This window comes from Falco rusticolus, chromosome 5 (assembly GCF_015220075.1).
Source record: "Falco rusticolus isolate bFalRus1 chromosome 5, bFalRus1.pri, whole genome shotgun sequence".
Lineage (NCBI taxonomy): Eukaryota > Metazoa > Chordata > Aves > Falconiformes > Falconidae > Falco > Falco rusticolus.
The window spans coordinates 91,954,595-91,970,250 of NC_051191.1; the positions used below are offsets into that span (position 1 = coordinate 91,954,595).

The 15,656-nt window shown below is 45.7% G+C and overlaps 1 protein-coding gene across 1 annotated transcript in view; it reads right to left on the reverse strand.

Annotated features, from left to right (window-relative positions):
* Positions 1–15,656, reverse strand: part of CLCN1 (chloride voltage-gated channel 1) — a 69,388-nt gene that overhangs the window by 50,921 nt on the left and 2,811 nt on the right. Inside the window, exons 3-4 of the mRNA XM_037387806.1 lie at positions 14,790–14,882; positions 12,971–13,146 (exon numbers count right to left, since the gene is read on the reverse strand). Of these exons, the coding sequence (XP_037243703.1) occupies positions 12,971–13,021 (51 nt within the window). The 5' untranslated portion in view covers positions 13,022–13,146; positions 14,790–14,882. The remainder of the gene's footprint in view (positions 1–12,970; positions 13,147–14,789; positions 14,883–15,656) is intronic.

Genomic DNA, 15,656 nt, shown 5'->3' on the forward strand with positions numbered 1-15,656 from the left:
AATAAGCCTGCCCCTTTCACAGCTACCTACCAGTAGATCACATTATATTGTAAAACTTCACCTTGAAAAGCATAGAGTCAGCTGATATACTGTTACAGAAGCAGTTGTGTCAGACCCACAGTTCTCCACATTCAGTAGCAAAATGTCATAGAATCACAGAACTACAGAATCATTTAGGTTGGAAAAGACCTTTAAGATCATTTGATGGTTGCTCATTCTCTTTAGACAAGATTCGTTTACTACAAACCCAAACACACTGATCTGGGAAAGTGGGGAGAAGGCCAGAGACCCCTACACTTGTAAAAAAGGGGTTGTGTCGGAAGCGGAAACAACTAGACATTCTGAAACAGTCTAAAATCCTTGGGGAAGGATTTGGAAATCATGTGCTTGAGTATTTCAGGGTGTTTCCTTAACATATTATACTAACATTATACTATGCACTTGCTCTAAGGATTATCAGGTTCTGTAAGGTATCAGGACTTAGGTGGCAGAGTAGAATATAAAACGAGCAAGACGGGAAGAAACAGCACATTAAGAAATAATAAGCAAGCTGTATTTGGTGAACTTCTTGCTACCAACTGAAGATACACGAGTTCCCTCTCTTTCCTGCCCAGGACTAGCACTTTTGAAGGAAAAGGTTTCTGTTCCCTAAGACTGCTGAGATGATGGAGCGGGGCAGAGCTCACAAGGGTTGACCCAGCAGGGAACATTGGGCAGTTGTTGGTACTTCTTCACAGGTTTAAACCGTTGTGATTCGTGCTTCAGGAGTGGTGTTTCTTTAACATGCCTGTGCTTACGGGTAGCCTACATAGCATTCGAGCAGTTTCCCACAGTGATGGAACAGTAAAAGTAAAGAGTAAGGGTGACATGGGGTAGCTTAGGCCCAGAACTGAATGAAGGGTACTATGGGGAAGGGCTGCTCTTGCAGATACTCTTGACTCTCATTCTGTGGGCTTGTGGTGAAGGGCTACTAGTCAGGCTGGCACTGAGCCCTGCTGCCCGGCACACTGTGCACCTGCCTCCTCAAAAGCGAATAATGCCTCAGACCTTGAACTTCTTAGTCTCCCTTATTCCACATTTCCAGGCAAAGTGTCAAGTCTGGTCTTTTATCTTTTGGTATGAGGGCAGTTAAAAAGAAAAGGAAGTCTTTAGGGGTCATGGGGTAGGGGTAGTTCAGACTGGTTTTGGTAGGTAGGTAAGAGGTGGGTTAAAGAGGAGAGAACGCACAGTAATTCAAGATTTTTCAGTGTTGGCCTGAACCTTTACAGTTGCCTCAAAATTGTGAGCAGCATAAAGAAAGACAGTCACATTCCTTTCCTTGCACCAGCTCTGATATATCTACCCTTAGCATTGTGAAAGCCAGTGTCATTCCAGTCTTCAAAAAGGGCAGAAAGAGGGACCCAGGAAACTGCAGGCCAGTCAGCCTCACCTCCATCCCTGGAAAGGTGATGGAACAGCTCATCCTGGAGGTCTTCCTCCACATGCTTTGAGATAAGAAGTTCATCAGGAGCAGACAACATGGATTCACCGAGGGGAAACCACACCTGACCAACCTAATAGCCTTCTATGATGGAATGACTGGCTGGGTAGATGAGGGGAGGGTGGCGGATGTTGTCTGCCTTGACCTTAGCAAGGCTTCTGACACTATCTCCCATAATATCCTCATAGGTGAGCTCAGGAAGGGTGGGTTAGATGGGCGGACGGTGAGGTGGGTTGAGAACTGGCTGAATGGCAGAGCTCAGAGGGCTGGAATCAGCAGCACAGGGCTGAGCTGGAGGCTGTAGCTCACAGGGTTCCCCAGGGTCAGTGCTGGGGCCAGTCCTGTTCAGCTTGTCCATCACTGACCCGGCCAAAGGGGCAGAGCGCACCCCCAGCCAGTTTGTTGATGATACAGGACTGGGAGGAGCAGCTGGTACCCCAGAGGCGGCGCTGCCATTCAGCCAGCCCTGGCCAGGCTGGAGAGCTGGGCACCGAGGGACCTCATGGAGTTCAAAGGGAAGTGTAGGGTCCTGCCCCTGGGGAGGGACAGCCCCACACACCAGTAAACGATGGGAAAACATTTGTGTCTTTATGCTGTTAACTGCTCAGGGTCCTGCTCTGATTGAGTTCACCCTAGGTCAGGGAAGCAGCTCTTAAGAAGCTGTTACATGCGGTGGCCAACAGACCATCTCAGCTACAATGTACATCCTCATATGAAGCGTTGGAACACATGTTTAGGTAAGAGCAGGACTTCACTTGACCCCTGCTTAGTCTTCCCAATGTAAATATTTCCATATACATATGGAATAAAGTTCCTACACACGTCAGCTGTCTCTTCTGTCACCACTACACTGCACAGCTGCGATGGGCTCCATCTTCCATTTGCCTTTACCGTTCCTGCAAAGCTCAGGTGAACCTGCCGTTTGTTCACCCTACGGGCCTGGAGCATTATGGACTTCCAGTTCATGGAAATGAGGTTTCCGACGTGCCCTGTTTCTATATGGAACTGGAACTAAAAGCAGCATACACTCAGCGCCTTATCCTCTACCACTGACAATAAACTTGATGCCAAGCAGTGTAACATCAAATACCTCTCTGTCTGGAAAAGGGCTCACATTTTGTTGGCAAGTCATTCAGAGGAGTAAAACCAAAGGCTGGCTGAAGATGACTGAGCAATAAAATGACAGATGAAATAGTCGCAACAAACATAAAGTGATCACTGTGAGGAGGAACAGACATTCTAGCTTTGCATAAACAAGAATCGTCCAACTGTCACTAAGCTGACTTTTACTATTCAAGGTCTTGGGGTTAGATAGAATGGTCATGGTAACGACTACCTCAGTGTTTTTTTTAGAACCATGGCTTAAGAAGTAGGAAAGTAAGACCAAATTAAATGCAATGTGCACCTACATCTTGAGTAATATTTGCATTTCTGTTTCTCCCAGTCTCAAAAATAATATAGTAGACTGGAAGAGTTTCAGAGGATTGTCAAAATTATGGAACAGCTTCTGTATGAGGAACAGCTAAACAGACTTGAACCTCCCAGGCTGGGAAGAGCAACGAGAGCTGGATATTAACAAAACCATGAGTGATATGGAGAAAGCCAACTGGCAAGTTTTGCTTTGCTATGTCTCAGGAGGTAGGCGGTGGGTTCAGAACAAAAAAAATATTGTTGGGCAGACAGTATGCATCTTGTTCTATTAAAGCCACAACTTTTGGGGATTTAGATGCAGGTAAACAGTTTCAATTTGCTTTTCTGTAATAGAAGTAAATGCCATTTTTTTTGTGAGTCCTTTAAAAATAAGGGTAGATAAGAGAGTTCATTACAGATGAGGAAGTAAAAATACATTGTGTCATACACAGAAGACAATAATCTTGTCAACCAGTAGGTAACTTGCACTACTGTTCCTCCGAGTACTTTAGTTAATTACAGAATCACAGTGTATTTGAGCTTTGGATGGGACACCTGCTGTCTTGTCCAGTACCATGCTCAAGCTGTGTTAACTGAAGCAGTTTGCCCTGAGATATGTCCAGAAAGCTTTTGCATATCTCCAAGGATGCAAATTCTACAACCTCTCCAGGCAACCTGTGCCAACACTCAATCACAGCAAAAAAAACCCTATCTCCTTATATTCAGACAGAATTTCCTGTATTTCAGTTTGTGCTTGTTCCATCTTGCCCTGTCACTGGGCACCACTAAGAGGAGCCTGGCTTCATCATCTTCAGCCTCCCATCAGATGACAAGATCCTCCCTGAACCTTCTCTTCTCCAGGCCAAACAGCCCCAGCTCTCTCAGCCTTTCCTCATCTGAGAGATGCTCCAGTCCCTTCACCACCTTTGTGGCCCTTCACAGAACTGTCTCCAGTAGCTCCGTATGTCTTTTGAACTGGGGAGCTCAGAACTGGACACAAAACTCCAGATGTGGCCTTGCCACAGCTAAGTGGACAGGACTTATCACTTCCCACAACCTACGGGCAACACTCCTCCCAATGCCACCCAGGATGCCACCAGCCTTCTTTGCAGCAAGGGCACACTGCTAACTTGCCTTCAAACTGGTGTCCACCAAGACCCCCAGGCCCTTTTCTGCCAAGCTGCTTCCCAGTCAGTCAGTCCCCTGCATGTACTGGTGGATCGAGTTATTCCTCCCCAGGTGCAGGACTCTACACTCCCCTTTGCTGAACTTCATGAGGTTCTTCTCTGTTCCTCCAGCCTGCCAAAGTCCCTCTGAATTGGCAGTGCAACCCTCTGGTACATCAACTACTCATCCCAGTTTTGTATTATCTGCAACTTTGCTGAAGTTTACTCAGTTCCATCATCTAGATAATTAATGAAGAAGTTAAACAGTATTGGATCCAGTATTGACCCTTGGGGTGTACTGCTAATGACTGGCTTCCAGCTGGCCTTTGTGCTACTGATCACTACTTTATGAACCCTGCAGTGCAGCCAGTTTTCAATCCACTTCAAAGTCCATTTTAACCTGTCCTTAATCAGCTTGCTATGAAGATGCTGTAGGAGACAGTGTCAAATGCCTTGCTAAAGTAGAGGTAAACAAAATCCACTGCTCTCCCTTCATTCACCAAGCTCTCTTCTGATCACAGACAGCTGTTAGGCTGCTTAAGTATGATTTTTCCCTACATAAATCCATGCTAGCTACTCCCAATTGCCTTCCTGTCCTTCACGTGTCTGGAAATGGTTCCCAGGATGAGCTGCTCCACACCTTTCTAGAGAGCGAGGTGAGGTGGGCAAGCCTGCACTCTGCTTGACTTCTTGCCTCTTCTGAAGATAGGAGTGACATTTGTTTTCTTCTAGTCCTCAGTCCTCTTCTCCATTGCCTTTGTTTTGCTGCACGTACACCTGTAGCAGTCATTCTTGTTGCCCTTCATGTCCCTCACCAGATTGAAGTCCAGGTGAGCTTTGGCTCTTTTAACCTCATCCTTGCACACTTGGCCAGCGTTCCTGTATCCCTCCCAGGTCACACGACCCTGCTCACACACTTATGTCTGAGTTCAGCCAGGAGCTCCTTGCTCATTCAGGCAGGCTTCCTGCTGCCTTTCCTTGACCTCCTATTTATCAGGATGGGTCACTGCTGAGACTGCAGGAGACTATTCCTGTACATCAACCAGCTTTCTTGGACCCCTCTTCTCTTCAGGGCCATATCCCATGGGATTCTTCCAAGCAGCGCCCTGGAGAGCCGAAGACTGCTCTCCTGAACTCAAACACCATGACCTTGTTTTTAGCCCTCCTCAGACCCTGAGGCTGTCCCAGACCCTCACACCCCCAGCCAGTCCTTCCTTGTTTGTAAGTATCAGGCCCTTAGCACCTCCCCTTGCTGTCTCCTTGATTATCTATGTTAAGAACTTGTTGCCAATGCACTCCAGAAACCTCCTGGATTGTGTGTGCCCTGCTGTGTTGTTGATCCAGCAGACTGCTTCCAGGGACTGTGAACAGGAGGCTCTGCCAGCTGTCTGAAGAAAGCCTCATCTAATTCTGAAGTCTCCTTGCAGGACTGTGGCCTCTACCTAGGCTGACCACATACTCAAAAAATGGGTATTTCTCTGTAGCTGTTAAAGGGAGTAATTTCATTTTAACAGTGAAACATTTTGTCGGCTTCTGTGAGTGATCTTCAGGCAAATTCTGTTCTCGTCAGTGTCCCAGCAGAGCTTTGGGTAGCTCCTCCGAGTCTCAGGTTATAGACATCCATAGTCACTACAGTAGTTTACCCAGAATCAAAGAATGTGTATACTAGACTATGCACCATCAAGACTAACTGGCCTAATTTCAATCTGATACAAACTTGAGGGTCCACAAGGTAATGTACTTAAACACTGTGTTTCCTCACATCATCAAAGCAGGAAAGAACACAATGCATGTAATTTGTCAGTTTTTAATGCTGCAGGTAATGGCTTTCTTTGAAAAGGTGTAGGTGCCACTCACACTTGCATTAGCACCATGCAATAAATACGGTAAAGATGCTCTGTAGTCTTACGTACTTGTAGAATCCACTCCCCATACCGACAGCTGACAGGCAAGATTCTTGATCCATGACCTTTCATAAGTATTTGTGGAAATGGATGACTGTCAATGCCAACAATCACTTGTTTCCTTTAAAGACACATAAGCATCAATTACTTCACCAGGAGGCTGGAATTTGTTGTAGAGATACATGGCTCAGTTTTAACAATGTCAGCAAATCCTTTAACCCTGCGCGTATCCTTAGTGATGTCCAAACACTGAAGTCTCTGTTGCAGCAACTTGTGGAGGATCTTTTTGATGCTCCTGTGTTCAGTGTGGAGGCTTGTACCATTATCAAACACAACAGCATAGCATTGCCTTCGCATGAATAACCAGTAATGAAATCTGGTTCCCTAAGTAGTTCTAAGTCACTTAAAAGTAAATGAAAACACTTTAAAAGCAGTTCTGATAAGGTAGCCTCCAGCATTAATACCTACATCTGTCTTCCCTTTGTGTTAACATTTATCATTGCATCATGCAGGTATGTAGAAGCTGTTCTATCAACACTGGCAGCAGCAACATCATCAGCAACTTCCCACTGCTTCAGTAAAGCAAGCGTTGACAAGATAAATTATTTTTAGGTAGTGTTTACTGCCAGCTTCTCTCCAGTGTGGCCAGGTTCTTTGCTGTGATTTTGTGGAGGTTCACAACAGCAGGGGGTTTACCTTGAGAATTTGTAATTGCTCTACATTGCTGTATTGCTGCATTATTTCTCATGTACTGTACTTTGTATGCCACCTGCTGCACAGCTTGGGCAGTAACCTCTGTATTCCAGTTGCCCCTCTACTACCATTGTTGATGATTTTACCAGCAACAGGTCTATCTTTTTTTTAAATATCAGGAACGCTAGTACATGGTCTTTCTGCCCCACCCTGAACTTGTCTGAAATAATTTAGTCTGCTATACTACCAAATTACCATGCCAGTATCAGCTGTCAAAACAATGATGTACTTTCTTAGTCCATGTAAAAAAGCTTATAGCATGCAGCTACACGACCAGGTTTCAAACAAATGTGGAATGCCCCCTTACGCCATTTACACACAAGCAGGTTATTTTACTTCTTACAGCACAAGATCAATGGGAAGGGTTATATTGATCAGCATGCTGCCAGCCCTTAGCATTTATCGCTTGGACATGAGGTCTGTACAGGTTGTGGAAAAGCTTCAATTTTATAGCATTATAAGTAAGGGACATGTAACTGGACAAACCCACTTAAGTATACAGATATTCTTACTGCTACTGTGCTATGGTTGTGACAGCTTTCTCAGGAATAGACCACTGCAGTGCTGAGAGGCATCAACCACCACCACTCTTCAGCTAGTTCCTGGTGTATGAGAGCTCCACTTTGTACCTGGACACCTCGGATTGTTTGGAAATATATGAGAACATATAATCCTGGACACCTTCACGACAGAACCCAGTACCTGAACAGTGTTGGAAATGGGTGAAAAATCTGTTTTTCTGGAAGTAACAGAAAAGGCCCCTTGCAGCACCCTGTCAGGACGGTGCCATCTAGGGTAGGGTGCCTGCAGGCAACCTGCACCTGTCAGGCTGCAACTGCCCCTGCAGTTTGGTATGAGGACAATGTGGGCGACAGCCCGGCAAGATAGTGCTGAGTGGCAAGCAACATCTTTGGTGCTGATTCTGTTGCATGTTACTGTTACATCAAACTTTCTCCATAGGAAAAGCATTTAATAATATAAATCATTATTTATATATATATATGAATTACTAATAATAAATTAATAAAAAATAAATATAAACATAAAGCAGTAATAAACAGCAGCTGTGGGTGTCACCTCAGGAAGTCTTGCCTGGGTTGCTGACTGGAGAGGCTGATGGAGCTGGGTTTATTCACCGCGGAGAAGAAGAGGCTGAAGGGGATGTGTCTGCTGCCTGCCACTACCCAGGAGGGAGGGCATAGCCCAGTCGGACCCAGGCTCTTCTCAGAGAGGCCCAGGGAAAGCCCAAGAGGCAACAGCCATGACTTGCAACAAGGGAAATTAATGACTAAGCAGGGGCTTGAATTGGACACTGCCAGAGGCTCCTTCTCATCTAAATGTTTCTGTGCCTCTCTTGTTTTCACTTCAATAGAGACAATAACAAAATACCGGCAGATAAACTTTGATTATTAATATAACTATGAAGACCAGATCTGCTAGCAATACAAACTGGAAATGATTTGTTCAAGAAGCTGCCAGGTCTCACGGTGGAGCTTATGGCCACAGCAAAATATACGAAAATTTCCTATTCCCAAGTTTTAAATGGGTAGGGTAGCTCTGAACATCTCTCCTTTGCAGTGATGGACATAGCACAACTCTTGTTTGGGGAAGAAGTTCTTAAACAAATTATTTGCAAACAGGGTAGACAGGACAGCTGTTAACAGTGCCTCATGATTTGTGTCTAGGGCCTGGCACTCCGGAGAAGCAAATCTATATTCAAAACACCCTTTAACCTGCTCCTAATCCAGAATCAATGAATGCCATGCGTCTTCCACCTTACTAAAATCTTCAAGTAAAATCCACATTACTTTAAGAAAAAGCTAGTTGTTACTAGGCCTGGTCTCATTTTTCTTTTCCCCAGCCTTCCTCCTGACATGCCTGGTGGCCTGGAAAACCTTGCTGTTGCCCAGTGGGATTCTGAAACCAGCCCAGCCCTCAGCTCTGAAATGTCCAGGCACAGTCCCACAGCACAAAAGCAGGAGGTCTGTTTGCCCGGGGACTGGCTGATGGTTACAGGAGAGGAGTACTGCTATGTGTACATCAGAAGGCAATGCCTTTCAGCTCCCCAGGCATTTGTACCATGCAGCCAGGACAAGACCCTGTCCCTGATTTCTGCAGCAGATTTCTGACAAGGCAAGGTATTAGTTGCGTGATCCCACTAATGGGAAGCAGGGAGAGAAATCAGTGCAGATCTTCAAACATGCCTATAGAACTGAGTCAGTAGATGCCAGAGCAAGGGGAAGTAGACGGCAAGGTGGGTGTGGTGGGTAAGTGGACAGGAAGCCTTTAACTTCAGTAGATACTAAACTCCCATCTGACTTACCGGAAGATGGGCAATGGACCTATTCTTTTCTCCTCCATTAGTTTCAGCAGAGGCTAGCCTGTGAGCCAATAAATACTGCCAGTATCCAAGAGGTGACTCTCTCCCCCCACAAAGACTGAATATGAGAAGGTAAAAATTGTTCTCAGATAGCCGTAGGTGATGCTTCTAAATGCCTGCACTTTTAATCAGACAGTAAGAAACTGAAGAACTCTTTTTCTTCTTTTCTGTTGTCATTGTCAGCAGCCTACAGCTTGCCCTGTAGAGCTTGGCCCTGTATTAACAGTGAATGTTGCACTGGAATTAGCGACAAAAATCAGCAGAAGTGATCTTTCTCATGACCTCAGTTCTCCAGGTCTCTCCTGCCTTCTAACATTACTTTCTGAATGATTGACAACATCTTCAAAAAGAGGGGAGGGGGGGCTGTGGAGAATACCCTCACTGCCTTGGGACAGCACAGGGAAAGGGTCATATGGGATATTTTTAGAACAGAATCCAATGGCAGTGATGTGAGGAAGGCACAGAGAAAAACACAGCTGTGAAACCTAACACTTGGCTTCATATATACTGAGGGCAGGAACAGCAGAGAAACAAACTGAGGAGACACAGAGAAAGACAAAGAGTGAGGAAAGGGTGTGTGAGGATAACAAGAAAATGTTAAAAGCATAAGTGACAGAGAGGCAATAAACACCTGAAAAAGAAACGGCAAAAGGCTGAGCCAGGAGGAGGAAAATTTAATAAGGTGGGCATGTTATATAAATAACCAGAGATACTTTAATCACAGAAGAGATCGAAGGACAAGAAATGGTCTGCTGACTCATCAGCACTCTTATGCAGATGATATGTGACCTTGAAGGCTGACCAGCAACTACCCAGTCTACCATCTCCCCTCATCCCAAGATAAGGGCTTCCTAAGTGACTTTGGTTTTGGATTGTGCCACTGCAATAGATTTTCTAAATCAGAGGAAAACAGAAGTCCTTCCTACAGTCTTTGAAGACAAGTGATAACCTACTGTCTCTCTTCTACTACAGAGCAGCATGCCCAGAGTAGCGATTGCTCTATGTATGAAAACTGATGTATGTAGCATTAGTTTCAAAGTGCTCTCTGCTACTGTTCACTTACTAAACAAGAAATAACATAACTGACTACATGGAGTGCGTAGTGGTAACGATGATACTTGATAGGAATATGCTCCTAATGATAGCATTTTAAGGCATAAATTGCTGACACTCAAGTCCGAAAAGTGTCTGGGATCCACTTGAGGCAACTACATCCACAATTACAGTCCCTTGTTCACGAGCTACCTAACCCTTGTAACTATTCTACATTTTTCTTGTTTTGAGAAGTAATTCATCCTTCATCAAGGTTAGTGATTCAGCATCTACTGAGCACTGATGCCTGGGATTAGATCCAGCAACTAGATGCTCTCAGCAACTAGCTGCCACTCTGTCTGTGATCCCTAAGAACTCAAGTATATATGGTAATTCTTGCAGAATTTCTAAATTTATAGCCACCCCTTTAACAAAATAGGTTGTAGCATAGTTGCCTCCTTATCATAAAGCTCATTATAAAGGGATGTGAGTGACTTGAATTTGATTAAAGAAGTAAGCATTTACCGATGCGAACAATTGAGGGATCAAACAGCTACCATTTATTACACAATCCTGTCCTGTCCAGAAGCCAAAAAAGCTCTCAATGGTAAATATTTGGGATAAATTTTTTAATAAATGAAGATCATAGAATCATTGAATTATTTGGGTTGGAAAAGACCTTTAAGATCATCGAGTCTAATCATTAACCCAGGACTGCCAAGTCCACCACTAAACCAGGTCCCTAAGTGCCACACCTATGTATTTTTTAAACACTTCCAGGGATGGGGACTCAATCACCTCCCTGGGCAGCTTGTTCCAGTGCTTGACAATGCTTTCAGTGAAGAATTTTTTCCTAATATCCAATCTAAACCTCCCCTGGCACAACTTGAAGCCATTTCCTCGCCTCCTATCACTTGTCACTTGGGAGAAGAGACCAACCCCCAACCGCCACAGGCTCCTTTCAGATAGTTGTAGAGAGCGAGCAGGTCTCCCCTGAGCCTCCTCCTCTCCAGACTAAACACCACAATACATTGTCTTCCTCTCCTAAACAGCTATTTAGTAATGTACAAATGTTTTGTCAGACTTGCCTTAGCTCGAGCTACATAGATGATGCCCTTTGAACTCAAGAAGTCTAATACTAGTGTCTTCTCACAAGCGTGCAAGAAAACTGTCACTATTCTACTCTGACTAGTCTAGTTCTAAATTAAAGAATCTAAACTGAAAATTCTAGAGATTCATGAGTTTGTTACAGAAGAAATGCAGCCATTTTTCCCATATAGCATACTCACTATTTTTGCTGTCTCACGCTCTCTTCTTTTACCACTGCATTTGTTCAGGTCTGTAGTATTCCCTTACAGTTCAGTACCTCATACAATCTGATCAGCTCAGAAACCAACTCAGTCTGAATTTTTGACCTCAAAACCACACTCCTGCTCTCCCTCCACAAACCTTACATGTCTGTATACTGTGCCGAGGCCACTGCAATCCCAGTATGTCTGCTAGGCCCAGTCTCAGTGCCCTAGTGTTGGTGTTACTCAATCCCAACACTAAGGATGCTACATTTTGTACTGCACTACAGAAAGCCAGGCCAACAGAGATGAAATATTTCATAATCTAGCCATTCCACTGTAATGACCAGCCTTCAGCAACGTTAGTAAAACACTGTTGAGCTGAGAGCCTTGCTTGTGATGTGCCTATGTGGAGTGCTACGAAATTTACGTTCATTACATAAGTCTGGATTTGAAATCAAGCCTTCAGTCATGAAGGGCTACATGGTCACACTAAACATTGTGCAATTCTTCATTCATATACAAGAGCAGGGCTCAGTAGCAGAAAACGTTGGACCTCAGACCTCAGCTTTCTGTTCCCGAAGGCAACCATACACTCCTCTTAGCAAACGGTGTTCTAGCTTCTATAGAAAGTCTCTCCACCTTTCTTTGCAGCAGCTCAAAGAAGAAGAGATTTAATGTTTTCCTCAGCCCCAACACAGTCTTACTTGTCTCCAAACACTGCCACCTTTAAAACCCTGCGTGCTCAGGCACAAACATGCCACCATTCGTTTTTAGAGGCTGGGATTCCATTTGCACTGTTCCTTAGGCAACCTGGAGTGCAAGATGCCAACTCTCACTTCAGTGACAAAAGGCAGTAGCTTTTTAGATACAGTACAAACTGCTACCTCGCCTTGTCCAGAGAAGTGTGAGGACTCATGAAATGCAACAGATCGCAGTTCTCCCTAGTTGGCAGTAATGTCTTAAAAGTACTTAAACCAGAAAGTGGGGCAACAGCCTATATCCTAACACCTATAAAACAAAGACCCCACTCTCAGATGTGCCCAAAAGACGCCATAGAGCAACATGCTCTGTGCTCTCACAGCACCCAGTAACACCCAGCACCGCAGAATCCTAATCACACCTTCTGGCAGCTGTAACGAAGGGCAGAGACAGGTTTCAGTGCTTTATCTGTGGTTGTCTGGAAAAAGGAAACCTATTTACAACCAGCAGTTGCATTTCTACACAGCTCTGCAGACCAGGCATCCCTACAGACTCAGCCCTCAGTCTCTCCAGCACGTATTCCCTTGTCTGGTGAATACAGTGGTGTATATTTTTCACTCAAGGGAATTAGGAACGCTTCCCGTTTCCATACTGACGAAAGGAGAATATGGCCTCGTTCTGTCTTGGAGGAAGATGCTACTGGGCATGTGCTCAGGCAGAACCTGCACAGATTCTTCCTAATGCAAACTGGGAAGGATATTTTGCAGGCAAAGGAAGTGTTTAGCCCCTTGAACAGAGAAGGGAACCGCTATCATGTACAAAACATTCTGTCCTTCTGCAGGTATTGTACTCACCAGAGTTTGCTGGTATCGGAAGGCTTTTGTTGGAGAGGCATCCCCAGTCATATCCCCAGAGACAACGTTCTGTGGAGTAGGGGCCGTTCAGGGCGATGTCTTCCCGGCTGCTCTCCACAGCAAAATCATGGGTGTGCAACAGACATAAGGCTTTAGCTAGAGTCCCACCGAGCACCCTGAGAGAGAAGGTTACTGGTGAGGGAAAGACAGAGAGGGACAGTGTAACCAGAGACTCCCTGGCCCCTCCTGTTCCCTCTGTGCTGGGACACAGCAGCCGCTTCCCTGCTTTAATATCTCTCTGCTGCCCTGGCATCAGGACAGCTCAGTAAATTAACAGGAGATAAGGTTTCCCTCTCCTCTCTTGGGCAGTATCATTCTTCACTGAATTTGGAAGGGATCAACAGCAGGACCATAGAAAGAATGGGGGCTGATGACAGACAGACTAAGGAAGAAGAGGATGGAAGTAAAGTACCAGAACTAGAGACAAGTGAAGCATCCTGCAACTTCAGAATAATTATTCCTACAACCTGTTTCAGGGACGACTTTGTGAAACACCAGCATCTGAGAGGGCAAGTCCTCCCAGTGGGCCTTGGGAGATCATTCCTTATATAAATTGCATGGCGTCCTCACATTTTAAGTTTTCTTAAAGCATACCCATTATTGCAGATTCCCTGGCCACAACACCTTACCACAGATAAACAGCCTTCCTCACAGTCTTTGTACCTTCATGAACCTTCATCCACTGGCATAACCAACACTCAGTACCTTTTTCATACAGAATCACAGAACAGTAGAGGTTGGAAGAGACCTCTGGAGGTCATCTGGTCCAGCTCCCCTGCTCAAGCAGTGTCACCTTGAGCACGTGGCCCAGGACCGTGTCCAAGCAGCATTTGAGTATCTCCAGGGAGGAGACTTGTCTGCCTCTCTGGGCAACCTCCCACAGTGCTCAGCCATCCTCCCAGTGAAAAGGGGTTTCCTGGTGCGCAGGGGGAGCCCCTGTGTGTCTGTGTGCCCACTGCCTCTGGGCCTCTCGCTGGGACCGCTGAGCAGAGCCTGGTGCCCTCCCCCTCGCGCCCCCCTTCAGGTGTCTGTATGCAGTGATAAACCTCCCCTTGAGCTTTTTCTTCTCCTGGCTGAGCAGTCCCAGCTCTCTCGGCCTTTCCGCAAAGGAGAGATGCTCCAGCCCCATCCTCCTCTCTGTGGCCTGTTGCTGGCCTCTCTCCAGCACCCCCGGTTGTGCTGGGGAGCGCAGAGCCAGACACAGGACTCCAGGTGCAGCCAGGCCAGAGCTGCGCCCAGGGGAAGGACCCCTCCGCAGCCCAGGCAGCGCGCCTCCTAAGGCAGCCCAGGATGCCATTAGCCTCGCATGCTGGCTCCTGGTCACCCTGGTGGCCACCAGCACCCCATGTCCTTTCCTGCCAGGCTGTCTCCCAGCTCTGCCCCCAGCAGGTGGTGGTGCATGGGGTCGCCCCTCCCCAGGGGCAGGGCTCTGCGCTTCTCTTTGTTGAACTTCATGAGGTTGACTTCATGAGGTTTCAACTCAATGATTCACTTTCCCATCTTCCCTCCAATTTGCTTTCTAATGTTTTGAAACATTTTATGATACAATAGATACACTAAAAGAATGCACATTCTAACATCTACATATATGTAATTTCATTCCTGAGAATTATCTTGAAAAGATCTCATATTTTCCTCTTGGGTTAATGTTGGGTTTTTTTTCTTAATCTCCGACTAGAAATGATATGGGAATATAGAAGACTACAAAAAAGCTACGCTTAACCAAATGTTATACCTAAAACCAGTCAAAGCTGCTCACCTGCACAGTCAGGAAGGGTTGATGGGATGCTGAGGATCCTGGACCATCAGTAGTGGTGCAGAGCGAAGGTCCTTCCCCCTGTGTGTTCTAGGCCTTTGGCAGAATACAAGAAAAGCAAGGATGAACTAACAGGGTAGAAAGGGCAAAATCAGGTTGCTGCTCTGGGCTACCACCTTGAGAAACAAAGCACTGAGGGAAGTATGGGAATTTGATAAATTCTGTATCTAGGCAAAACAGTTACTTAGGGCAACATCAGGGCTTCCTGAGCTGTCTCTCTCACCAAATGTTACATAAGGGTATGTGAAAGCTGAAAACACCTCCTTTATTAAGGTTATCCAGGCAAGCACCTTTCCAGTACAGAAGGTGACAATAAAGAAAGGGGGAAGCCACAAACAGGGAGAGACAGACCTGAGAGACGAGCGGTAACAGATACCATGCTAAAGACCAAATGCCTCCAGTCACTATTCAATGGGCCACAAAGGAACTACAGCCACAGCTCTGGAGAGGGCCAGCCGGGACTTTATAACTAATAAGGGGAAATAAGAGGAACCTAAGGATCTGAGATATTTGAACTGGGCAGTAGTGCTATGCAAAACTTGTCAAGGAAAAGGGCTGGGGAGAAACAAAGTGGGGATAGATGGAAAGGGGCCAGTTTTGTGAAAACCAAGCCTGGTCAGCGTACTTGTCTGACTGAGCACTGACTCCTGATCACCAGGGTCTGTCCTATCTCCTTATTAAATCCTTTCTTAACTCTCACCATGAAATCTCACTATCCCACATACTAGTGTTGTAAGGTTGAGGTGCCAACAACTGGCAAGACAGGCACAAACAAATTTGGGGTCAGCAGCTGTACTGAGACCAGGGGCG